Source organism: Melanotaenia boesemani, chromosome 9 (genome assembly GCF_017639745.1).
Source record: "Melanotaenia boesemani isolate fMelBoe1 chromosome 9, fMelBoe1.pri, whole genome shotgun sequence".
Classification (NCBI taxonomy): domain Eukaryota; kingdom Metazoa; phylum Chordata; class Actinopteri; order Atheriniformes; family Melanotaeniidae; genus Melanotaenia; species Melanotaenia boesemani.
This window is the reverse complement of record NC_055690.1, coordinates 24,086,567-24,113,327: the sequence shown is the minus strand read 5'-3', so window position 1 is coordinate 24,113,327 and position 26,761 is coordinate 24,086,567. Positions and strand designations below refer to the sequence as shown.

At 37.7% G+C, this 26,761-nt stretch overlaps 1 protein-coding gene across 3 annotated transcripts in view; it reads right to left on the bottom strand.

The window, feature by feature from the left end:
* Positions 1 to 6,980: 6,980 nt before the first annotated feature.
* The window catches only part of pdgfd (platelet derived growth factor d), an 80,717-nt gene continuing 60,936 nt past the window's right edge, over positions 6,981 to 26,761 (bottom strand). For 2 of the 3 annotated variants that reach the window (XM_041993823.1, XM_041993825.1), the window contains exon 7: positions 23,116 to 25,295. In XM_041993823.1, the coding sequence (XP_041849757.1) occupies positions 25,161 to 25,295 (135 nt within the window). In that variant the 3' untranslated portion in view covers positions 23,116 to 25,160. Of the gene's footprint in view, positions 7,118 to 23,115; positions 25,296 to 26,761 lie in introns of those variants that run through there. The other variant, XM_041993824.1, reaches the window with a different exon arrangement.

The following is a 26,761-nucleotide window of genomic DNA, read 5'->3' as shown; positions in this document are numbered from 1 at the left end:
AAACTGTCTGCTGGCAGTTTGAGGAGCTTCTATAAAGGCAAAACTGAAAGGAATATTCCACTGTAGAGATGCTCCACAGCTAGATAAGCTATGAACGAAAGTAATCGTTGCATCACAGAAAATTTCTTAAGTCTACCAAAAGCCTCTCTCTCTCTCTCTCTCGCTCTCTCTCTCTCTCTCTCTCTATACATATATATGTATATATATATATATATATATATATATATATATATATATATATATATATATATATATATATATTATACACCATTATTAAAACATGAACAGTTATGAAAAAAGAATTAATAAAAAAAAAACACTTTTGATTGAATTTCAGCATTTTCTATTAACATTTTTTTTAGAACTGTACTCTTTGTTTTGATGACTTGTAATCCTCCAGGAAGAAGTAGAAATTGGACATTAGCACTGCAGCAAGAAAATAATTCACCACAGGCTTGTTTCCAAGGTGATGTGTGTTATAGAGTTTGTCTTTTAAACAAATTACCATGCCAGGTTTGAAAGAAATAAATATATAAATAAATAAACTATTGTAATTCTTTTTTTTTTTTTTTTCCTCCGATGGTGTTCCGCAGTTTGGATTTTTGATCACAAACCCACACAGTATGAGTAATGCACCGACGCGTCAGAACAATGATTTAAATCCTGCACACGTCAATGCTGATTTACCTCAGCAAAAAAAAAAAAAAAAAAAAAGCCTGAAAACAGTCATACGAACAATGAAAATGTTCACATTAAACACAGTACTTTTCTTCAGTTTCTCCTTTTCCCCCTTATGCACTTTTTGTCACGCCCTCCATTCTCCTTGAACTTCCTCTGTTATTATTTTATGACGTCCACCATTCACCATGTTTAGAACTTTTGTGTTGTTTAAGTAAGAAACAATGCAATGCTTATGCAAACCTATATATGCCTATGTATTCGAGGCAAACATTTCATTTTCATAGTGATTATCTTCCATACACACATATCTTTTAGGTCAAATAAATAGTTAAAACACAAGGATAAAAACAGAAAAGAATAAGACCTTTTCATTTGTTTTCATGCTCTGTAGATATGTAATTAACCCTGCTTGTTGAAAGAATCTGACTCTGATATTTTGGCTTTTGGCGCCTGGCATGCTAACTGTGCCAGCTTATGCAAGTCTTCATGAAACAATAGTGGTAAAATATTCTGGACTCCTTTCAGTTAGACCACAGCCAGCTGTATCAAACATCATTCTGAGTACTGACTCCTCACACTGCAGCCAAACAGTAACATCACCACACTAAGCATCATAACATTTGTCAACATTAGTTTGATCTAAACAGATGTGAGTGGCATTTGAATTTTTTCCAATATACGCCATCTGTGCTGTTGAAGTTCCCGGCTGGAAACTGGTCTCTGGGGTCTCTGGTGATGACACCTCTGGTCTCTTCCACTCCTTTCATCAGCTTCTCTATTGCACTCTATGTGATTCAAATGTGTCCCTGAGCTGCTTCTTCAATAAACACCCTGGATTACCGAAGAAGCCACAGTATGTCCCACCTCAGAAGAGGGGCTTCAGGGATAGAAAATGGGAGGAAAGTCTAACACATTTCACTGCAGGCACAAGAGGAGGATGGAAATACACCACAGGTAAGCAGAAAGGAGGAAGTGCAAAAAGGGATGGGTCATGTGAAGAAGGACAAAGTGTCAGAAAGGACATGTAAGATCCTGGTATCTGGCATGATCACTTGACATGAGGAGAAAAACCACAGAAAAATTGTGCATACTTCTAAGACATGAATCTCAAATGCATTACAGTGCTATAGAAAAGCATCTATAGAGTGTAAGACTTCTGTATGGATCATGTCTCAGTGAGACAAGTATTTGTTGCCATTCAGTGGGGGTTTTGAAAAGATTTTATTTGAATTTCAAATCAATATCTCATTGGGTTCATGAGTTGTTGCTTTGTAGTTGTTAAAATGTTTTAACCCATTTAATCTAAAATTTTATTCCTTAGTCTTTTCCAACACATAGTATGATTTTTTTTTCATTTCCTGTTGGTTATCTTAGTGAAAATGATTAAAAATAAATTATACATGGTAAAAATTGTTGCCAGTAAGAAACTCATTCTTCTTTTTATCCATTTTCTATATCACCCCTTACAGGGCTGCATGGTGAGGTGGTGGTTAGTACCACAGCCGCACAGCAAGAAGGTCATTGGTTTGAGCCCAGTCGGGGGAATGGTGTGAACAGGGGCCTTGATGTGTGGAGTTTGCACCAGCAGGGGTCTGCACTTATCAGGTTAAAATCTTTTTCATCCCCATCCTCCAGAATGGTCATCAATGATTTTCCGTTCAGCCTAGCAGGCAATGCCTTAGCACTCTATTTGAGCAGGAAATGCAGGAGAAATTGTGATTTAGCACACATCACTTTTGGACTCTTTTAAGTTTAGAAGATATAAAACCTCTGGTTTTACGTTTTGTAGAAGAAAAGATAAAATAGACAAAATGGCCAAAACCTTTGACACCTAGCGTAACTATGACTGCGTCATGCTAGCGACAACAAATCTTGCCATGCTTACATTCACTCCTCTTATGATCAAAAGATGCGTGCAATCATATAATGCTTAATATATACCAGTAGTAGACATTTTAAAAATATATGTGGAAAATATTTCAGCTATATCTGTGAATTCATATATTTTACCAACTTCCTCTTTTACAAGTTTGAGGTAAGCATCTCTATCCATAGATGTACGGAAAGTCAAAATGCCTGGTCATGTGATCATTCACACAATTTACAGGCAACTGACTAATTTAAAATATATATATATTTTATTTTAAAACTTGAATTAGCTGCACAAATCCAAAACAACACTTTTAGTGCTTCCAGCAGCGAAAGAAAATGACTGGCAATAGTTGTTGCCAACAGTGTGAGTCATTATCCACTCACCCCACACTAGAAATAGTCAGTTGGTTGCAATCTTCAACTTTACCACTAGATGTCAACAAATCTCACACACAGTTAATTTACCTCTTAATATGAAGCTCAGTCATGCCTGTTGATGATCTGGATCCACCTGGAGGAGGAGGAAGGTGAGACAAGACAGTAAAGCTCCTTTGCTATTTAGCCCCCTAACAGTATTCATTTAAACTATCTTGTTAAGATTACTTAGCTCTTTATATAAACTACTTTCTATTTTCCTAGGTATTATTTGAAATATTTAGCAGTACACAGAAAGCAGCAAAATTAGCAATGATTTTTTTTTTTTATGTCTTCACAGAAATGTATCATTAAATGTTTTTACTGTTTTGAAGCTTTCAGTTTAAATCCTCCAGTTTGCGCCACAGTTCTCCTCAGGGGTGCAACTTAGGACTCATCCTCTCTGAGTCTGCACAAGTCCAAGATTAAACCCGTCCCAATTGCCAAGTCTTGCTTGCCAAAACTGTAGCAAATTATTCATGTAGTATGTTTACAAGTACTCATTCAGGTCAACAGATACTAATAGGTCAAATGCCTGCAATCTGCTTGGATCCCAGTCTTGCCACTTGCAGATATATTTTTAATAGATTTCACACAGACAGATGGCATTTTAAAGCTGATGAAGGCCATGGGATGTGGTTGTACATGCTGTTAGTGATCCATAGAGTGGACCTTGTGCTTCTGCACAGTATTTAATTATACCATCTCGAGCGCAACATGTTCACATTTTCTTCTGCTGGGGCATGTATAAAATACTGTGCTTGTCTAGCAGCCTTGGGAGGCAGGCTAGTTGAAAATTGAAAGTAACGCCAGCAAGGCTGTACAATGTGATATGAGATCATTTTATTTATTGGTTTAAAAAAAAGAACTGAGAAAAGAGAGAGTCCCTTTTGTTTATGAAAACACACATTTTTCTGTTGAGCAGCAATTTATTTTATGCCTTAGCTTTGCCTGTATGTGTGGACGTGTGAATGAGACTCTGGGAGCACACATATGGTCTCTTCAGTATATTGTACAATGACTTGTGTGTTGTAGTGTGTGCATTGGTGTGCTTTCTTCCTTGGAGAGATATCCTGCCTCCAGCAGAGTCAGAGGGGCTGACAGATGACCACAAGGTCACTCGCCTCTCTCCTCTGTGTCCTCTCATGAGAGGCAAACACTTCAGGGGAATTTCTGACTCATTGCATTGACTCACCTATGTTCTCTCCATCCTTAAATACGACCATTTACTTTCTGTTTTCACATCTTTTATTTGTTGTCATCATACGAATCTGTGTCTTAAGCAATATTTTCCAAGATTTAAATCTTTCCCACTCAGATCTATGAAATCCCTGCATACTGAGGGGATAAGTTGTTAGACAGAGTTCAGAAAGTCTCTTGGAATCTTTTAAATAATCTGTTGTGATTTCACATGATCAGTTTTTCCTACTGGTTTTCAGCCACCCCCTCAAGTTCAGTTCCGTTTCTAAAAGAGCCAAGAACAGTTTCAGCAGCTTTAACAGCACATATATAACATCTGTTCAGTTGGTTTCTGCACATAGAGGTTTCTTTTTAAAGTTTGCTTTTTTGTAGGTGCCAGTCCCTTAAGTTGTTTTTGCAAAACAAACTTCATTCATGTAGATGTTCAACAGATGGCCTGGGGCCTAAGATCACTGTTTTGTTTTAGAAAAATGCAGGAATCACGTCTTGCTCTGAACTTCTCCTCATTAAAAAGAATGCAATAAAGTAAATCTCTATATAGTTTCTTATAAAATAAGGTAAAGGGCTGTAATTAGCAGCATAAGTATTTGGACAAAATTGAGCTTTATAAGTTTATAGAAGTCTTTTAGTTGTGGGTTTATGTCATCAGAATGTTTTTTCTTTCTTTGTTTTTGAAGGGATTCTTTCTCTGTAAGAGGCTGCAGCTTTTAACCAACAGCTTTTAGCCCACCGTCATGAGCCATACACTTAAGCTAAAGTAGCTTTCACCAGTTCAGTTTACATGTCAACTTCCGTCACAGTCAGCCAAATTTCACCTTATTACCACAAAGCATCTTCCCACAGATACTGTAGCTCTGTAAAGCAGTTTACTGTCCTAACAATGCAAAAAAAAAAAAAAAAAAAAAAAAGAAATTAAATCATTGCTCAAAACAGAAGCATATATATATATAAATTAAACAAATCAGGAATACAGTAACATTTTCTATTCTGCAGGTTTTTATCTAAGACTCTGGTTTTACTGGAGGTTTTATCCCATGAAAGTTAAATTTTAGCCCTGAATTTTTGCCAACCTCTCGCTCAGCATTGACTCATCCTCATGGGAGCTGAGGTACATGAAGCATACCCTAACGAATGGGTTCAACCTTTGAATAGCACTCCATAGATTTATTATTTACCTAAACTGATTCCACCAAGGTAAAATGATCAGAATCCTGCCTCTTAAATAAATAAATCTGGGCATGTTCAGCTGAAGGGTTGGATATCAATGACATGTTTATTACTTGATAATAAACGGTATAAAAGCAGGCAGTATTGCTGAGCTGCTTATAGAAATGCTTTGTTTTGTTGTTGAAACTGTACTGTTTAAGGCTGTAATCTAATTTTGTTTACGCTGAATAAAGCTGTTTTAAAGAGGGTTTGACCCCACAGATGCTCCTGAAAGTACAAATAAGCAATGTCTTTGTTAAGAAGGACACTTACTCTTTAGTTGTTCCCTGGTTCTCAGAACAGTGGGAATACACTTGTGCAGAGCATCTTAAAGTAAACAAGATCAGTCATAAAATAAATATGAAGACCAAGGAAATTTGACACTGCATTTTATACTCAGTTTTATTAGAAGTTCATATATAAAAGAAAAAGGTCACCTCCCCTAGCTGGTGCATAGATCTGTAATTCCACCAGAGAAGCATGAGCCATGACTAGCACCCAAAACCGTCTCCGCTTCCTGATAATTTGATGATCGCAGAAAATGTAAGTTTTAAAAAAACAAACAATACTTTTCATTTCATTTAAACATGCTGTTTCAGAGTGATCCACACATTTTGGGCAGGTGTCATTAGGTGTCACTTTTCAGCTTAAGTCATTGCTTTAAGATGCCATTAGGTAAATAAATATTTGGGAGGGCAAAAATTTAGAGGCAGGGCTAGAAAACATGGCATTTCAATATATCCAGCTTGGCCCCAGTGATCATGCGCCCTTTATCTAATATTGAAGAATGTTCCAGATTAGAGAGCTGACAGCAGCTAACTGACCAGCTGCACTAACCCCTCCCCTCTGCCGTCACAGCCAATGGAGCAGTGTAGATTAATCACCCCTCGGCCAATTACCAAAGTCAGCTCTCATCTCTCACGAGGGATGCCCTTGAGCAAACTCGTACACACACATCCAAGCAAGGGTACACTCAGTGGTGCTTAGAAACACAAACACACATACACAAAGTTACACACTCACCACCTAATGCAACCTCCGCTGGGGGCAGCGGGCCCCTCAGTGCCAATGTTTATGGTTTCTGTGAACCTGCAAATCATTGTGGTTACTGCCGGGCAGATTTATAACCGCGGCCTGTCTACCAGCTCTGAGACAAACCGAGGATCATATGTTCACAGTTACATACCCCAAAGTGGAGATGATGCAGCATAAAAGCTTCTTGTAGGAGAGTGTGGTAGACCATCATTTACAACGACACCCAATCTGTGTGTGAGCGCAGTGTCCTCGTCCTGTTACTGTTTAGAATACCACAGTCAGACAGATTTTGATGCTATTTTAGGAAAAATAATATCTGCAGTGCTGCAGGGTCTTTGGTGAACTCTGGAGCATCAGAGGCTTTAATGGGTGCTGCGCAAATATGAAGGTGAAGCTCCATGCAGGATTTCCTGTGGGTTTAAAAAACAATTGGAACTCAGAATTCCTTTGTGATAAAAATTAAAGGCTTGAAAGGGATCTGTGTTTGTGACAGTGCCTGGGCCGAAGTGGGCGTTTGCACCACAAAAACAGCATTTTCATCATTTTTATTTCTCACCTGTATCCATTTTGTGTTTTGATGAGTCATCATGACCTCTGCTGCGGTTATATGAGCAGAGAGAAACAGTCGGGGAAGTGTCAGTAACCATCGAGCAGTGAATGCCTGCCGATTCAGAGCATGTGTGGGTGGGCCAATTTGACTCATAAATTCCTGGAAGAAGAAAAAAGAAACTATTATTTTTTTCCACATAATTGCTGTATGTGTTATTGCTATCCCCAGGTTGTCATTACTTGTCATGGCCAGAGACTGTTTTATAACTATCATTTGAGCGTTGATGCCCCCTTTCTGCATCCAAAAATGATCTCCATGATCTGCTGTTGGTTTTCTATATCTTTTAAACCATTGTTTACATCACATCATCACCAGACTGCACTGCCAGATAGTGTTATTTACTAGCCAATTTTTACAGAATATGTTTGTTTATTTTCAATTAAACATGATGCTTGTACATCTCCTATGATATAGTAGTTTCAGATAATTTGCCCTGGGTTGTTTTATTATCAACAAGGGAACATATTGCTGTGGAAAATAGAGCAAATTTCTTTCTTGAGACCTCAAATACACTGTTTGACCATCATTAAAGTCCTCACAAGAGGTACTTGTTAAAAAAACTTGTCTTTTCAGCAATACCTGCCTTCATTTTGCTCTTGCATTGCCTGAACATGACAAGGTTCTCACTGAATTGTAATACTTGTGTGTACAAAAGTGTGAGTGAACAAAAAGCTGTATTTTGTGCCACAGTATTTCTTATGTGTATCCGTGCGTGCGTGTGTGTGTGTGTGAGAGAGAGAAACAGGAGAGTTATTTTAGACTTTCTTCTTTATCATCAGCATTGCATCAGCAGTGTTACCAAGGCTCATCAGCTCTTCTCCATACTCTGTCTTGAGAAACACAAAACTGTTGCCATAGCCCCCACATGCCATCAAAACCTTTAAAATATAGCAAATACTCCATGATTGAAATTCTCTTAGATATTTAAATGATTCTCAAAAAATGATGCAAAACCTTGATGGAATGTTTTATGGGTTTTATGTATTAACTTTTACACAAATTTGGCACATGAGACTAAATTTTGCTGCATCAAATGCATTACCCCACCAAATCTCCCCGTTTGTTCCAACCCTATTCCGAATTCACACCAGCTGCTGTGCAACTTCAAGTTATAATGCAGCAGAATGCATCTTCTTTAGGTTTGTAAATCTATTAGTCTGTCTGTGCATGTGGTTATACTCAGCGTTGTAGCAATGGACAGATTAGCTCAACGTCTCTGTCACTAGCATGCTTCATTAGTAAAGATAAACGCAGCCAAGCCAGCAGTCAGACGCAGTCTGACAAAACAGCTGAACCACTGGAGAGCTTCCAGAGTGATGTGATTATAGACAGGTGGTGACTGTAGGGTTGCATGAGTTCCCAGCATCTTTAGTCTTCATGGCCTATTGCATTACTTTAACGAGATACTGAGCAGATGTTACAACTTTTAGTATTCCAGTATGTCTCTTCATTGCAGACCCGTCAGCTGTTGTGTGAAATGTGAGAGAAAAAGAAAGTCAAACTAATGAATTCAGTCAATGTCGCAATGTTTGAGACTTTTTTTTCAGATTTAACTGATTGAAAACAGAATGAGAAAATCAAGCTTTAGTGCAGACTGAACAAAAAGCATGAGCATAATAACATATGGTGATGGGTAAAACATAATGTTTGCTTAAGTTCAAGGGTAAAGAATAAGTGGAAAGAATAAATGAAAATCAAAGTGTTTCAAAGGAGATAAGAAATGGAAAAAAAACACAGGCTAATGGAAATTCTGAGTCATAAAATATTATGCTTAAGAGAAAAAAGGCAAATATGAAAAAGAGATATCTGAGGAATCCTCTAATGGATGGACTAAATGTGACAGTGCTCTTGAGAGTAACATAAAGATGGTAAAGAGAGGAAGGAAGCATGATGACTTCTTTGAGAACTTCTTTAAGTGTGTGTTGGGGGGGGGCTGACTCATCTGATATGATTTCACTCTTTAACTCTCAAAGTGTATGTCTGCATTGCTTTTAAAAAGCAACAAAAGAAGAGAAATATAGAAGATGCTCCAAAATGCATTCAAGTCTCCTGCTTTCTCCATTTTGCTTTCATTGGCACAACTATGACTTCCCTGCTTGAAGTTTAGGATGACGTAAATGAAAAGCATCTGCTAAATGGCTGTAGAAAATGATTTAAATGATTTTCAGCAGCAGGTGTTGATAATGCACAATGACAATCTGGAAGATGCTCTAAACTTTTCAAATGGCTGCTTCTAACACAAGCGTGTAAACAATGAACATGCTAACCTTTCAACCCCAGGGAGCAGCTAACTGCAGCTAATGGGGATCCAAATAAACAGCACTTACATTTTTGTTTTATGCAATAGTGCTTATTCTTTTTCCTCCATACATAAAATACCTCAGATTTTCAACTAAGCTTGCAGCTTAAGTTTTCAACATTCATTGATTTACACCCTTTTTTTTATTATTAATTTTGAAAACAAATCCTTTCTGTCCCATTTTTAAAAATCACCCATTGACCATATATGTCTCCAAGCAAGAAGTGGAGCTTCATCAAGGAGCAACAGTGAACAAAGAGGCTGTGGGTATGGCATGGGAGCTCCAAATAAGTCCAAATATAACATAACCATGCATAAAGTCACAGGTTCAGTCTCACTCATCCTTATCCAAATAATATCTAATACAGCTCAAGTATTGTGCATGACATCATATTGTATTACTGTGGAGGTGATAACTGACACTGTAACCACTGAAATTGACGCTTTAACTTCTTTCAATTAATTAAATTTAATTAATTGCACTCACACACTTGGTTTTTGCTGTAGGGTTTTTCACACTCTTTTCACCTCACAGCCTGCTTGTTTTATGAATGCAGTGTCAGACAACAGGTGTATTTTGTGATGTGAAAGACACACTCTTCAACAACAAGTATATCGTGTTACACAAACATCTTGTTATCAGAAAGAGCTGGGCCATAGTGCAAAGCTACATTTACATGCAACTAATTATGCCCCTCTTCTCACCCTGGATTTGAGCAGATTATAAAATGATAAAACAGTGAATAAAAAACTCCATGAACAATTAGATGTAAATAAAATGTGTTATTACTTGACAGTGATAATAATACACAAAAGTTATATTATGAATCCATAAACAGTGACGGGAAAAAATATTTCAAGGCCATGTTGTATTTCAGTTGCAGCTCACCATGAATGTCCAGCAAAATTTGAAATCTGTCTGACCTGTCATTCATGTAAACCCTCCTTAAGCAGCGGTGAATTAAAGAAGTTCATATTACTGGTTATAGCTAAGCAAGTTGTGTTTCTGGCTCTACTTTTCTAGTTTTCCTGCTTAAAAAAAAAAAAAAAAAAAAAACTTTCTTATCATTTGGCTGTTTTAGCCACATGGAATGCTAACTTTTATTAGCAGGTCCCAAAGTATATAAAACTGAGACCACCACCATTTTGTTTCTGTGTTTACAAAATGTATGCATTTTTCACAACTGTTAACGCTATAGCAACACCTCCCCCTTAACCTGCATGCACAAACCCCATCACAGCTACAACAATGGTGGTTTACATTGCAACTTTCATGCTGCAGAAGCTGCTGGACATGATATAGCTTTTACACAAAAATCTCTTCATCAGTCCACACAAATGTCTCCTTCTTACCTCGATTCTACACCATCTTCTTGGTATCTTTGCTTGCATCACATGGGTTTATGCACCTGCTCCACGTTTTATTCTGTTTTTGGTTTATTTTTTCTGGTAGCACTGCATAGCCACTTACAGGCCTTTGCATATATACTGCTGTGTTTTCAGTGGTTTTGTGTGGACATACATATTTCTTGAAATTTTTCTATCTTCATGGAAACTTTTTCAGAAATAAATTTGTTCAGTCTCTGTGTGGATGTAGGATTAAGCTACTACTCCTGAACTTTTGCAGATTGTTACACTATGGCGCCCCCTTATGAAGATTAATTCAACATCTAGCTTGCATCTTATCTCATTTCAGAGCTCTCTCCAGCCAGTAAAAGTCAGTCTGATTTTGTCCTGTCCCTTCCTACTGTTCTGTCTTTTCTTCACTTCCTCCAATATTGTCGTCATGCATTTCTTTGCTTTTTTAGCTCCAGGATGCTGCAGAGCAAAAATGACTCCTGAAACGTGCATAATGAATGTTTGTGTGCCATCAAAACAAGTCAGAATAACAGCGATTAAAGGTCAGAAAAAATATAAAATATATAAATATTGCTAAAACATACTGTTGAGAAAACAAGTCGACTACAATACAAACCAGAGACTCACTTCCTCTCTTGTAAATAAATCTCCTGGGCGTGTTTCAAATTTCCTTCTTCATTGTTGCTCATCGTTTGTAGACACACCTTATTGAGAATTAACACCTGAGTCAACAGCTCAGTTTGTCTGTGGTCTCAAATCATTGCTGAATGTAGCTGTTTATTATCTGAAAAGAACATCAGTTAGATAAGAAATTGCAAATAAGTGGCTGAAAGCCAAACTAAACTTATTTTTTCCTTTTGCACATTGTATCAGAAAAAAAAGAGTGTTCCTCTGACTCAGGACTTTGCACAAACATGAAAAATGGACCAGAATTTTCCACCAACATCATCACAAAAAGGTCAGACACCTACAGAAACTCATCGTAAATTATTTAGCCAAGGAGCTTAGAGGACAGTCAGTCTGGACTTTATTTAGCAATATTGCATGTGTGTGTGTGTGTGTCTTTGTGTGCACCAGATTGTTGAGTGTGTTCCTACCCAGCTGCATCCATTGAGTTATGAACAGAATCCATTGTGAGAGAGTGTGTCTATGTCTTTTGTGACTGCAGAGACTGATGAGTTATGGCGGTCACACTGAAGTGTCAGAGAGCAGACTTCCTTTCATAGTGCTAATAACCTGCCCTCTGGGGGTCTTCATTCTGACACAAATTCACACACACATGTACACATATTGCAAAATAGCTAATACATTCACATAAATACATACATTCTTGTAAATACAACACTTAGGTTTTTTTTTTTTTTAACCCCCATTCCAAGACAGGAAACTGTCCACATGTGATAACTAGATATAGTTTTTTTTGTCAGCTCTGTTATGTTTAAATATGTTATCCATGATGTAATTTCAGAGGAAATTCATTTTTTTCCCCTTTGTGACTCCACTTGAGTCCACCCCTGCAGCACAAACAACAGCTAACAGGCTGTTTACAGCTCAGCAGTTATTGTAACAGAGCAGAAGCCCCAACTCCTTCAGAGCTTTTGGTTATATCTCTGTCCTGTCTGTCTTTTCTAATGGATAGTTTTCTACCCCAGAAAGAAGTAAATTCAACAAAATGCTGATAATTTGTTTTGCAGAGCATGATATTGTTTTGAGGACTTCAGTTCATATTGGTTTTTATCAACATATGACATCATGTCTGATTTATTTGGCCCTTTAATTTTTTTTTTTTTTCTGGAGAGTTGGTATGTTTTGGCCAAGTCATGTTGCAGAATTTATTTAAAACTATTCATAATTTTTTTAAAGTTGATCTTGTCAGAATTGGGTATATAAACTCAGCTCTCTGTTGAACTAATTGCAAATTTTTGTTCTTTTGTGGCTAAAACAGCTTAAGTTAATCTTCATCTACTAATTAAAATGAAGCCATGCTGCTATTTTGTGGGTTTCTGCAATGATGCCAGTATCATTCAGCAATAATGACTTCTGAGAAAAGCTATTAAACTGAAAAAAATGTCCTTAGCAGGGTATCTTCACAACTGCACAACTTCTGTGGTGCATTCATACAATTACTATTCATAATAGTTGTACATTTCCTGCACAACTAATCAAACTCCATTTGCTAAAACTAGGGTGTGAGTTTTTAGTTAGATCTGCTCAACAGTTCACCAGAAAATAAACTAGTGATTGTTACAGGACTTCAGCTTATTTTTCATCACCCCTCTGTGACTTGATGTGTGGTCTGATATGAGCTGTGGAGAGACAAAGGCCAACATCATCAAAGTGACACAGAAGTTTAAATAAGATAGCAGGGATTTCTTTAAAAAGGAAACAAAAGAAAAAATTAAGGTAAAGCGCTCATTTAGTAATACAGTTATTATGGACACTTAACAGTCCCACACCAGCTGTTTAAATGTCATTAGTATAAGCTTTGAGTAAACAGGGTCTGCAGTGTGGTTACCATTCCCATAACATAACTGGGGTGTGTTTATGAAGCTGATTGGGAAAACGACTCTGGAATGTGAAGATTTTTATAAGGTGGCCAAAGGATTGGATGCAATAGTTGTATGTTTACTCGTACGAAGACCACAGGCATCTCATTCCAGCTGCAGTAAGGTGGAGTCTTTATTTGTTGTTTATTTAGTTGCTCAGAGATTTATCGGCTAAGTCTCATGCTCTCTCGGCTTTATGAGTTGTGCAGCAGTTGAAGCCTCTGAGTAAACAGGTATTTCTGAGGTGAGCCTTTGGGTTCAAGCTTGGAGCTTTCTTTTCTCTCGTTCTGCAAGATTTATCTCTTACCACAAAGGAACAGCAGGTTTCTTTTGGGTGAATTTTATAACTAAGAGATCCAGTAAGTTCTGTGAATATAAATGTGTCGTCTAACGCAGGATGTTCCTGTACGAGATTTAATTTGGCTGTTTATGAGACCAATGATAAAAATTCAGCACATGCTGTCAGCTGACCAACCAACACATCCTTTCTTTTTGCGATGCAGTTAGACAAACCATAGTGTGTATCAAAGAAATGTATAATTCAATTTCATCTGTTGCAGATGCCACTTAACAATTAGACATTGAATTACAATGAGTGGATATCAACATGCATTTTGTTACACTGCATCAAACCTTTATATCTGAACTTATTCCTCAGTGAGGAGACACCTGGTGTTTTGTATTGTGCAGGAAAAATCTGCATCCTGGCACTGATATAGATGTTTCTTAAAAAACATGCCATCTACTTTTTTACAGAGCAGTAACAGCTTACCACAGAAGGGCACCAGTAGGTCCTGCTAAATCTGCTTAGGCAGGGCGCAAAGAACACAGCAAAGAGTCTGAGGTGTTCATGCGTCCTCCAAACTCTCCGGAGACCAGTCTCATGGGATCTATTGGAAGGAAGCCCAACCCACCAAAACCCCACCCTGGGCCCCACATGGCCCAAAGGATATTGTAAGACACTCTATGACACCTTCAGATGGTGTCCTCCCACTGAACTCTTTTTAGAGAATCAACTTAATATTAGGTGGTAATAATGTTAGGGCTAACCAGTAAATAGATAATCTAGTTAAACATGAGACAAAATTATTTTTTAATGTGTCAGACCTTTGCATGTTTGAGAGGGGATAAGGAGATGTCTTTGAAGGTATAAGGGAAAGAAGCAGTTCAAGAGTTGAACAGTTCCCGTTGCAGATCTTTCCTGTCCTCTGCAGTGCAGCTGGTTGAACCACACTGCAGCAGTGGGTCAGGATGATTTCAGTGGTGGCCAGCAGAAGTTTGGGGAGGTAGACCTGCTTTAGCTTCCTGAAGAATTAGAGATGCTGCAGAAGTAAAACAGAAGTACAGTATGTTCCCCTTTGGCATCATGTGATTTAACTAATAATACTAAAGTAGAGTTTTACAACTCAGATGGGAAGTTTTATTATTTGGAGACAGGGAAAATCTGCATTCTGTCTCTTGTGATTTTTATCTGTAAAACATGGTGGTGGTAGTATCATTGTTCTGGCCTGTTTTGCTGTATCTCATCCAGAAAAAAGATTTAAAGTTACTAAAGTCTGTACATCTCTGAACTGACTTTTAACAGAAAGTGGGTTACCTTACCTTGTCTGTGCTTTGATCTGAACGGAGACACAGTGTTGAAGTCTCTAAGCGATTTCCCTCATAACTGCACTGCTAATAAAACAATACCAGTGCTGTTTGTGTGCGAGTACATGCAAGTGTATATTAGATGTGCTATCTAATACACAGCAACATTAAAAGTTCAAAAAGAAATGGACAGATACACAAGTTGAGGGTAAATATGTAACCTTCAGTAACATGGTTTCTGTTTTTGCATCTTTTTTATCTGATCAAATCTCCCAGATGGGTTTGCCAAGACACAAAATCTTTATTAATTCACAGACAAATCAGCATCCACACTTTTCTGCTTGTGAGTGGTTTGTAAGTGTATAACTTAATCAGTGTGTGATGCTGATTTCCAAAAGCTGTTTTTTTACTTTCTTCTATCCTTTTCATACATCTTTAATCAAAGATGAGATTGCACTTGTATTGTTTAATTTTTCAGTCTGTCTGTGTATCTGTCTGTTGAACCAACTCAGCAGCAGCTGACACAATAATGTGGCACAATACAAAAAGTCGGGACACACAGAATAATATTCACTGCCAGCTCTGAATTGTGCATGCTGTCTGTGTCACTGCCAACCCATGTCATCCCGGAAAGAGCTGAGCACCAGTTGCCTGTTCACATACGCAGTGATGGGTGTCACATTCATGTTGTCTCCAGCAGATTGCCGCATCGCCAGGAGACAGGCGTCCTGACCAACCTGTAGGAGCCACACAGTGAACATGGTATGATTGGCAGTGTTCCTACCTGCCTGTACTGCCAACTCTGTTTGTCTTACAGGCTGAGCCAAACACATTGGTGCCTGGAATTTTAGCTTCATTTTCCTCCCAGCATTGACAAGTAGGGTGTAAAACCCTCTGCGGTTTCATAATGACAAAAATATTCATGTTCTGATATAAATTTCCATTTTATTTTAAAGGTGAAAACGAAATGGGCAGATACACAATTCAAAGATAATTATATGCAATTTTGTGGAAAACACTTCAGTCAATGAATGCTTGAAATGTTTAGAACTTTCCGAGCTAAGCGGCCTGTATGGTTTGTCCAGGATTCAGCAGAAGTGAGAGCAGATTCACACGTGTAGAGCACTTTTTCCCTCTTCACCCTGAAAAGCTTTCAGGTTGCTACAGATCTTCATGTTGGCCTGTATAGCAGAAAGGAGAAATATTTGAAATCCAGTGCTCACTGAAGCCTTGTGGTCTCCATGGAAAGGTGGCTCCTAATAGGCCGTTCTTTATGAAAAGAAACAGGAAGTAAGAGCAGGCATATGCCAAATGACACAAGAACTGGACTGAAAATCAGTGGCAACAGATCTGATGGAATGATGAGTCCCACCCCAGAGCCTGGATCTCAGCATTATTGAAGCAATGTGGGATCATCCTGATCCTGAAAAGACAGCCAGGATCCAACTGTTGTACAGCAACACAGACTAACCTAAACCTCAATGTGTCCCACATATTTCTTTAAGAGTGACCCCAAGTGGCACTGAAAGTTACAACAGATGTGTTTGCAAAGCTGTGTGACACAGTACGAAGCTGCCACAGAATAAGAGCCCTTACTCCTCATAATTACATTAAACTTCACTCAATTCTTAACTCTGTTTCATCTCTGAGCCATGTGTGAGCTCCTTGGCTGAAAACACACATCTGCAAAGGAAACAATTATGTGTCCAGTTTCTTTAGAACCTGTCATTCATCCTCTGGACTCTTGGAAATAGTTCTCATACAACAATAACTTTTTTCTCTGAGGTTGGTTTGATTGTCACGACGAGGTGGAACAAATTAAGGTTAATTAATTTCTAATTTAAGGAAACACATCTGAATTTCGTCTTTCACAAAAAAGCTAAAATAGATTTAGTTTATGTGTCAGGCTCCTTTATTCATGTCACACATGGCCAACTTCATGTTAGTGAGAAGCATGATGGTGTAACTGCATGACAGACTCAACCATGACATTTGCAGTGTTGCTAATTTAAGCATGTTTAGGGGGTGAATAGAATAAAGATTGAAATGGGGAACAATTTATTTTCACCTGGACATAATTGAATCAATCAGATGGAATGAAGTGGAATTCTGCCTGTGTTCTCCCTCATAGCTGCAAGTCAACATAAACAGAAAAGCCATTCAGTTGTGTGTTTTTCTGTGTTTATAATGGAAAATATCCATTACTTTTTCAAATCCAACCATAGTAATGTAGAAAACATCAATCTGGAGTTCAAGTCCTTAATCTCATTTAAATGCAGCTCAAACCTGTGTTATTTTCGCGTTCTTGTTGATATTTCTTTTCTTTCTGTTGGTTTTCTTGTTGCGTTACAAATGTGTTTATGTGTGCACATTGTTATTATTCATTTTGTTTGAGCTGAATCTGTTTACACAGTAATATTGCTTGGATTATGAGGACAACAAGCAGGTCCCCACATTATAAATCATAGAAATTAAAGGTGAATATTTGGTCAAAGTAATGCCTTTCAAGTAAAGGAAGCACAACTGCATGTGTGTGTAGGAAAGCTCTTTAAGCTTGTGCACCAAGTAATTCAGGTAAATGAATAGTCTTTAAGAATTAAATGTGCCATGAGGTTGCTGCCAGGATGAACTCTTTTGATAAGTAACACTTACACACACAAGCTCACACAGTGTGGTGAATCACTTTCATCAAATTAAAGTGACTCCGGTGCCTCAGGGCTTTTGTTATTTGTTTCCTCCTGTACCCTTCTCCTTCTTCTTTTCTTTTGCTTATCCCTTTTCTTGTTCTCTCAATATGATACTGCTGGAGATTTCTGACACTGCACATTTTTGAAAATAAGAAAAAACTAGGTATTTATGTTGGTTTTCTCTATCCTTGTAACTTGCATCCTAAAGCCATGAAGTGTAGCAAGCAAAGTGGAATATTTCAATTTACACAATGACAGTTTTTCACTACAAAAACAGCTGTAATATGTTATTACCCAGAATACACAACATCCTACATATTTAGTACATCACTAATAATCAAAATGGTCAGAACCTTGTAGCTTCCAAGCCTTAGAAACAGAAGAGTGCACAGCGAGAGAGAGAGAAAGAGAGATGGAGGCCTAACATCTTCACTTGCACTTGATATTAATCATTTATTTAATGGAACAGTTTGGATCTGAGAATGTCATTTTTATTGGACTATTTTAAATGTGCAAGGAAAGACAGACAAGTACGACTGTCCTTTTTCTCCCTGTGTCTGCAGATTCCTCACATACGGACTGTCTCCATTATTCAAAAGAAATATCTAATATTCATACCTAAATGAAAGCTGTTCTATAATGTAGTGTGAAAGAGGGGTAGGATGGGAGCAAGGGACAAGAATAAAGGACCAGAGGCTGGGGCAGACACAGGAATGATGTGTTGTGGATGGATGACTGCTTATGTCTCCATGTGTTTGAGTCATTTTTTTTTTTTTTTAGCAGGTGGGAGGAAATAAAAGTGGCAAAGAATGGGGAGAAAGGAATAAAACTGAGAAGTGAGGTCAAAACGGTCAAAGGAATATACACCAGTAGATTTCTCATCCTTGGAGACATTACAGCCAAAGGGAGGGAAAAAAAGTAATAAATGGGGGTAATCATATGGCCATTACTAGGGTGAAATGGGTGCAACATTAAACTGTCACAGTCAAACATTAATTTCTGTTGTTAGATTTTTTTATTATTATTATTTTAAAATATTTAAGGGATACTAGACTGACAGCAGTATTCCCATTCATTTCTGCTGCATGTCAGTTCAGAGTGTTTGTGATGTAGGGCAATGCTGTCTCGCTACATCGTGTCTCAGTTAAGGGTCATATTCTCACCACTTTTTCCTACACGCCTCAATGACTTCATCAGCTTTCCTCCACCTCTTCATCATCTGTCCATGTGCTGCCTTTTTTTGTGTGTGTTTCTATAAAACCCTCCTTTCTGTCTTGGGGCCTTTGCATGATCTGTTCTGATCTACTTCTTTCAGTTAACTCCCTTTATTCTTTCTCCTTAACTCCTCTTGTCAGGCACTGTCTGTCTCTGTGAAGTATAACGTCCCTCGTGCTGAATCTGTCTGTCGTTTTATTCGATTCATCCAGCTCTTTCGATCCCAAACATTGTCCATATTAATTAACCGCAAAGAGCCTCCGCCCTGAATTAGGTCATGCTTCCAGCATATCTTTATTGTCGTGCCCGTTTTCCTGCTAATTTAGCTCGGCTCTAACTGTTGACAGATGAAAACAAGTTGAGATGGATTGAGTTCAAACATAGTTCATTAGAGTCAGATTTCTTTCTTTTTTTAAAATTACATCACATGCTATAAACTAAAAAGACAACTGATGACACTGTTAACTTTAAAAGGCAGAAGAATAAAAGACTATTTTCCTAATGGAGGCCTTTTTTTCCTTTTCTATCATCACTTACAGTTGATTGTATTATTGATGAGCTAATCTGTTACTTAAACTGTTTTTGCAGGTCCTGTCTGTCTGTTCTCATTTAGTCTGTCTGTGTCTCAAAATGTTTGCTTTGCAAAGGCTGCTGTGCCAGGAACGCTAATAAAGATGGTTTGAAGTACTTTATCATTCCGTCTGTGTGAACAGGTCATATCAAAATTCAGTGCACATAAAAACAGTCTTATGTTGCTGAATACTTATGCATGAATGCAGTAAAAACTCCTGAGAACTTGCAGTCTGAACAGCTGCCTCTCCGCGAGTGTTAAAGGTCATTTGATCACACTAATTCCCCCCAGTTTCAGTTTTATTGTTCTTAAATGATTTGTTAAATGCTTGGATGCAAACAAACAAAACTGGCTTATATGGACAAAAACTTTTTTTTAAAGACCAAGAATTTGGGAAAAATTACTAAAAGGAATGTAAAACAGATTGAAGGATAGATGGGGACTGAGGTTTGAAGAACATAAAATATTTTTCCCTATTTTGTCATTTCCTGGTTTCCCAGGTAACTACAGATTGGTGATTTGTCCTGATAAAGAAAGACAGGCACAACATCATTAGAAAGAGAGCTTGATACAAAAAATAAAAAGTTGACATGAAGGCAAGAATGGAAATATGAAACCTTTTTTTTATTAAGAAAATAACTTGGATACAATCACGAGGAAGTGAAGTAGAATCGGCGTGGGTGGTGATAGTACAGATGCAGAAGCACAGAATCGGGGCAAGAATGAGAAGGCCTTGGTGATGGCACTGCACAATGAAGTCATTTAAATGTCTGCATGTTTAAGAAAAATGAAAACACAGCCTGAGGGCAGCCTAATCTGTAAGACAAAGCTAGCTGACATTTGGCGTGTAAGTGTGTGAGTAAGCCCACAAGGAAAAGATAAGAAGATGCTGACAGACACAAAAACAGGCATGTCAGAATGATGGGTTCAAACAAACAACAAGCACTGTCTCTCGCTGACCTTTTTTCTGATTGATCTGCCTTTCCCTGCAGCCTTCCTGTTTGTTTATTTTAATTATTTATTTTTTTTACTTGATCTTAATTCTGGTCACTCCTGTTTAACTCCCATGTAAGTTTTGTATTCAGTCTTGCTCATGTCTGTTGGGACTAGGAGTTCACTTTGCTTTGTAGACTTTCTCTGGTAAAAAAAAAAAAAAAAGAAAAAGAAGTAGAAGAAAAAAACTGTTCTGTGATGAGTGTTGAATGGACAAATGTCTGACTAGCTGGTAGACCGTGGGATGTGACTGTCTGGCTGCACACGGGAGACTGCTGTGTAATGATAGCAGCACAGGATGGGTTGCCACAGCAACAACCACGACAGGAAACAAGACTTGTGAGATGTAGAGAAATACATGTAAAATGCTATTGCTATTTGAAATAGTTATCATCATCTTTTGAACTTGTGTCTACCTCATACATGAGTTTACATGATTAATTAATCACTCACAATCACCATTATCATCCATGTATTTATGACTGCCTCATGACAGCTCAGGTTATTTAATTATTCATGTTAACCTTACCCAAATTTAATAGCACAGTCCAACACATCAACCTACTCTGGTTTTATATTAGAACTAGATATTAAAACCCAAATATTTAAAAAACAAAATTGATAGTCTCATCAAGTAATAATCAACAGCCATGAAATACTCATGCCCCTCCCCCCCCAAATGTTGAAGCATACTTACTTAGGGGAGTCCACATGGAAGAAAACCCCAGTAGAAACCTAAGATGCATTGGAATTAATGTGAATTAATGGATATATTTGACCTTCTTGTCTCGTGCTTACCAGGAACACTGCTGGTTCCTAGCAACTGCTAATGAAGCTATTAAGTGAATTTGACAATAAGCCTGCTCCCAAGCAAAAACTCAATCACAACAAGGCAAAATGAATAAAAATGAAATGACTCTTCAGCTTGGTTACCTGAACCTTTGCCATGTGATCTGTCGAGATGCAGCTAAACATTAAGTTTAAAACACTATAATATGTACACAAGCTCAATTATGTCACCTCTCCGACACCTACTGTGTGTTGTGTGCAGGAAATCCCTCAACACTAAACCAGCATGACAAGCTCAGGGTTCAGCATTTAAAGTCTTCCTTCTCATTTTTCGCTTGTTATTTTTTTCTCCAACAAGTAGCCCAACTGAAACAGACCTGTTTATTGTTCATACCCTTTAATAAACCTCTTAATTACATCCTATGAAATACTGTCTCTACAAGGGGCATGGGGAAACAGACCACACATTAACAATAAAAAAATCAGATTCAGATAAAAGCATTACTTCTGTAGAATTACACAATGCTCTCTGAGGTAAAATACATTATTACCCATTTCATTTTCATTTTATTTTGAGCACTTGCGAGACAAATAATCCACACAACAGCCTCTGACAATCCAATTTCACTCAATAAAATAAATACAGGCACAATATTAAAAAGAAAAGGAAATTACTGTCATGGATGCCATTTTTCCCCTTTTGTATGCAGTTGACCACCAGATGTTACATGCTCTTTGACCATGATTGTAGACTATATCTGCCTGCATGCATGCATGTTTTAAAGAGGAAAATGTCCTCCCTTCTCTGTGCATTTCAGGCTGGATATCTGGAATGTAATTTTATTTTATTCATTCTAAATTTTCCAGCAGATCCAAAATACTGTGGCAAGGGTGTTGACATACTATCCTCATTACAGTGGTACCTTGTCAACTTTAAAATCCTTTCCATTACATTTAAAGCACTTAATGGACAACCACCAATCTACTTGAAAGATCATATTGTTGAATATCACCCCACACTTTACTCAGTATGCAGGTCTTCTTGCTGTTCCTTTGCAGAGCTAAAATGGGACACAGGGCTTTTAGTTTTCAGGCTCCTCCCTGCTTGGATACAGGACACAGGCACTCCACTCCAACTTAGTTTACTCCAAACTACACACACTCCCATACAAACACCTGGCATGCACACACTATAATTACCATTACAAGCTGATCTCAAGCTTAGCTTATAATATCATGTTTAGTTAATCTTTTCATGTTTATCAAATCCTTTCAACCTTGTCTGTCCTACTGTCCATATATATTTGTGTCTCGTTTTCAGTCTGTTTTGTTCTGTGTTGTTTGATCCACATCTTTATATATTTCGGTAATGACGTTATTTACATATATGGCTTCTGAGAAAACATGTGACATGATTTAAAAAAAAAAGAACAAGGTTTTGGAGAGACAAAAAACATGACGCGATAATGCTACAAATATTTTATTTATCAAAACCAACCGGGTGATATTCCTAATAAAACAATACAGAAAGAATAAATTATTTAAGTGAAGCGCTGACATTTATCATGAGTATTATTTTTTCAATGCAGCAAAGCAGGCTGATTTTTGCTTGTTTGAAATGGCATCGGTAACTTTTCTCTGAGTGAAACATACCACAGCACAGCTGCCGATACACAGACATGAACAAAAACTTTAAAACAGCGTTGTCTGAAAAAAGAGAAAGTATGTGGCTCTGATGTCCTTACGTAAGGCGAGTGAACCAGTTCAATGTCTGATTTTATTGTAACGAAAAGGAGAAGAAAACAATTTTATGGAAAAAGAGGAATGTCACTTTGGTATTTACAACAAAAGAATGTGCAGAGTACACTGGCAACACAGGATGCGCACACACAGACACACATCCACACATACTTGTAGCCTCTCACATGCCTTTGGTGCACATGCAGTTTATTTAATTAATACGTGCTTTAATCTGTCACATGGCAAGTAAAGATTCCTCCTAATAAACCATCAGAAAGTCAAAAAAACATTAAATAAAGAAAACAAAAATCAGTTGTTCAATTATTTATCTCTTGATAAAAAAAATACCCAGCCAGTTGTTTCAATTATACGAGCACAGTTAATGGTACAAAAGCTTTAAACTTGCAGCAAAGCATCTTGGGACAAGACACGCTACCCACTTTGTGCAAACTTCATGTTTCAAACTACAAAATGCAGAAGTAAAAGCAAACTTCAAAAACCACAAACAAGCAAAAACCGTCATGAAACAATAAGTATAAACATGTGTTTATGTGCGATGTATGGTATAAATTAACTGGAATGTGACTGCTGCACTGTTTGCTACACATTTTCAATGTTTAAGTATTACTTATTAAATATCTCACATCTGCCAAATAGCCGTGACTTACAGTGTATACGTGCACATAGGAATGCTGCAGGAGTCATGTTTCACTGTGACTGATGATTTTTTTCTGCCTTTAGAAGAATAGTAGCATGTAAAATCCAATTTTTTCTGGTCAATTCCAGCCTAGGAGCCTGAGCACACTGGAGGTGGGGCGATGGAGATGGATAGATGACAGCTGACATAGGACTTGTATTATTTTCTATAGCTGGATCATGTGTTTGGACATCTGAATTCTTGCCCTGCTGCTTTGATGCTCCTGACAGCTTTGAAAGCTACCGACACATAAATGCAACATTCATGCAGTTGCACGCACAGTTACATGCTGACTGTTCACAGGCTCATATCCGCTGCCAGCTTCCACAGAATGCTGGTAACCCTCCACCCCTTAAACAATAGGGACTTCTTCCTGAGCTGTTACCAGAAAACCGAGACACATACATACTCAAGTAAAGTGAGAATATTTCTCTGATTCCAGCAAATCTCTGCCCAAAAATTTGAGTAGCAAACTCTTATGTGCTGTGTTTTGAAAGCATCTCACCCCCCGGAGTGCTGAAAAAAAAAAAAAGAGACATGATTGCCATTTTTATGTCAGCCACCTCTTCTAAAAACTTCCTCTCTGTCGCTCTTCCTGAGTTTCTATCTCCTTTTCCTTTCTTATGTGTCTTGGCTCTGAGGATCATGGTTTTATCCGGAGTAGCAGAATTCCGCTTAGCATCTGGAATGCCAGGAATGCTCAGAAAACTGGGCACAGCCCAGCAGCCTGATCTGACATTTTCTTTGATGTGTGAGAGGGTGAGTGATGAAGGGAGTGAGAACAAGAAACTGAGTTAGAAACTGAGACTGTGAGAAAGAAAGGGAAGAGGTGTTTGGATGGATGGATACACATTGAGAAGTGTGACTAAATCTAGACAAGAATGTGGGCAAAACAACACAAAACTGAATTCTGCACATGTAACTACAGTTTTGTCTTTAGCTAGTATAAATGCGTGTGTATTGGTGTAAAATTTAGATCTGGAGGGTTGTACTTAGCCTAATTTCACATCAAGATGAAGTGTTATTTTGGTGTAAACTTCCTCCAACCCATCTTCCTCCCTCCTTCTGTCTCTCGTTCACTTTTCGCAGCATGCTGTTGGCAGAGGATTTTCCTGAAGTTTCTAGAAAGTGTCTTTTAAAACAGTAAAACTACAAATACATACACTTGAAACAGGAGTAGATTGTTCAATTCAATAGAGATGGCAAGCATGAAAATCCCTTAAACATAAATATGTTTTTAATACATTATGGGTACATTTTCCTCAAAATGTGGTATTTAGTACTTAAAAGAAAAAAAGAGTTTGAATCCATATGGTCACTGCTGAAAATCCCCTACCATTTCAACACTCCATGGTGTACAAAATATATAGATTCAGCATAAATACTGACAGTTTAAGCACCAGGATGCAGGAAACTAAAAGGAAATATATGTTTGACTGTAGACGTTTAGGCATTTCTAAAGTTTAGTTTGTGCACAGAGAAATGTAAGTGGTTTACTTGCATGAACAAATGTCATTGTGTAGAATAGAAGCTGCAGTTGCCAGATTGTTGCCCTTTTCTTTGCTGCATGTTTGCTGGTGGTGCTGTTTGGTATATAAAGTCAAACCAGATAAAAGAACTCATCTATCAGTTCCACACGCATAAGCCAGAATGAGAGTGTCAGCGGGGGGGCTGGGAGGGGCACACGCACTCACAGGTGTCATGATGCGAGAGAAAGATTTCATCCATGACCCAACGGACCCGCGGTCTCTGATGGAGCCTGTGCATGCTGGTGTCTGGGGCATACTTCAGCACCTACAGATGACAGAGAGAAAAGAGGGTAAAGAGAGCCAACAGGAAGTGGACTAAAGATGTTTCCTGTTTAGCATAAGTGGTTATTTAGAAAAGTGAAGAGTTGCTCCCTGAGAGAAAAGGCAGATAGAACATCTACACATTGTAAATTAATGAAAATAAACACACAAATCACACTGTTGCTTTTTTTTGTGCTTGATAGAAAAGAAAAACTTTTTTTTATTTTTAATGGCAGATCTTAAAGAGAAGTTTCATAAAAAAATATATTTTTCTATTATTCTTAAATACTTTTATTGACAAAATAAAAGAAAGACTAGAGTAAACCAGAGTAGATGCGAGTCATTATATCATTTCATAGAGCTTCATCTATTTTAGATGATATTTGAGATGGATAAAGTGATCTCCTGGATGCTCACGCTGGAATCCTCAAACCCTTCTGCTGGGTCCACCTGCGCCTCCCTCCCATGGCCTGAGGGACTAAGCAGTTGGCCTCATCCTCTCTCTGTGCATCAGTCTCTCCACTATTTAAGGGCTCTTACCAGAGTAGGAGCCTTTCTGCAGCCTTCTCTCTCCCTGGTTCAGGATGTTAAGAAAAGGCTGTGAACCTCCATATTTCAGTTGTGTTTTGCCTTATTACGAATTGTAGAGTTAAAGATCAATAAGAAAATTATTCTATTTTTAAATTTAAATTTAAAAATCTATTTTTAACTGAGATATTTTTTCAATATTAAGCACTTTTAACTTAAGTGAATGAGATACAAAGAAAACCTACTGATTACATGTTAAAGGCAAACATTGCTGCAGTTAATGCTGTTATTTGCTGTGAGACTTCTACATCCCCATTGTTCTATACCAGTGACTGTACTGGAATCCCCACATTATTATTTAACTAGTCATTCATTATGTCTAATATATCTGGAACCCTTTGCCAAGAGGCTTGATGAATGTTCTGTATGAACAAAACTTGATGCAGTATCTCATAAAATATGCTGCAGGGAAGCAAATCCAAGGGCTTTAGCAGAAGAAAGTACTAAGAGATTACAGATATCTGCAGTATTTTCATGTCAAACCGTGGGTATGCTGTAGCTTTTAACAGTTATTTAACTATTAGTTGAAAAAAGGTAATTATAAAACAGGTTTTGAATGTTTACTCTATAACTCAGCTAACTGCAGTAAGTTAAACTGTTTGCAGGTTTTACCTTAAAATATGTGGAATTCCAAAATTCTCAACAAATGATGCAAACTTGTGACATTTCCACTACACCACAAAAGTCACACTACTTAATGTAAGGACTTCCCAACTCTGAAACAATAGTGTGAGTAATATGTTTCTCTAGAAGTCTCTAAAGGAACTAGTTAGAGTTCTATGACATTAGCAAGGAGATGAGAAGAAGCTGGAAAGATTTAAAAAAAAAAAAACATACAGCAGAATCATAACAACACAGATTCATGTTGTTTCATGAATGCAC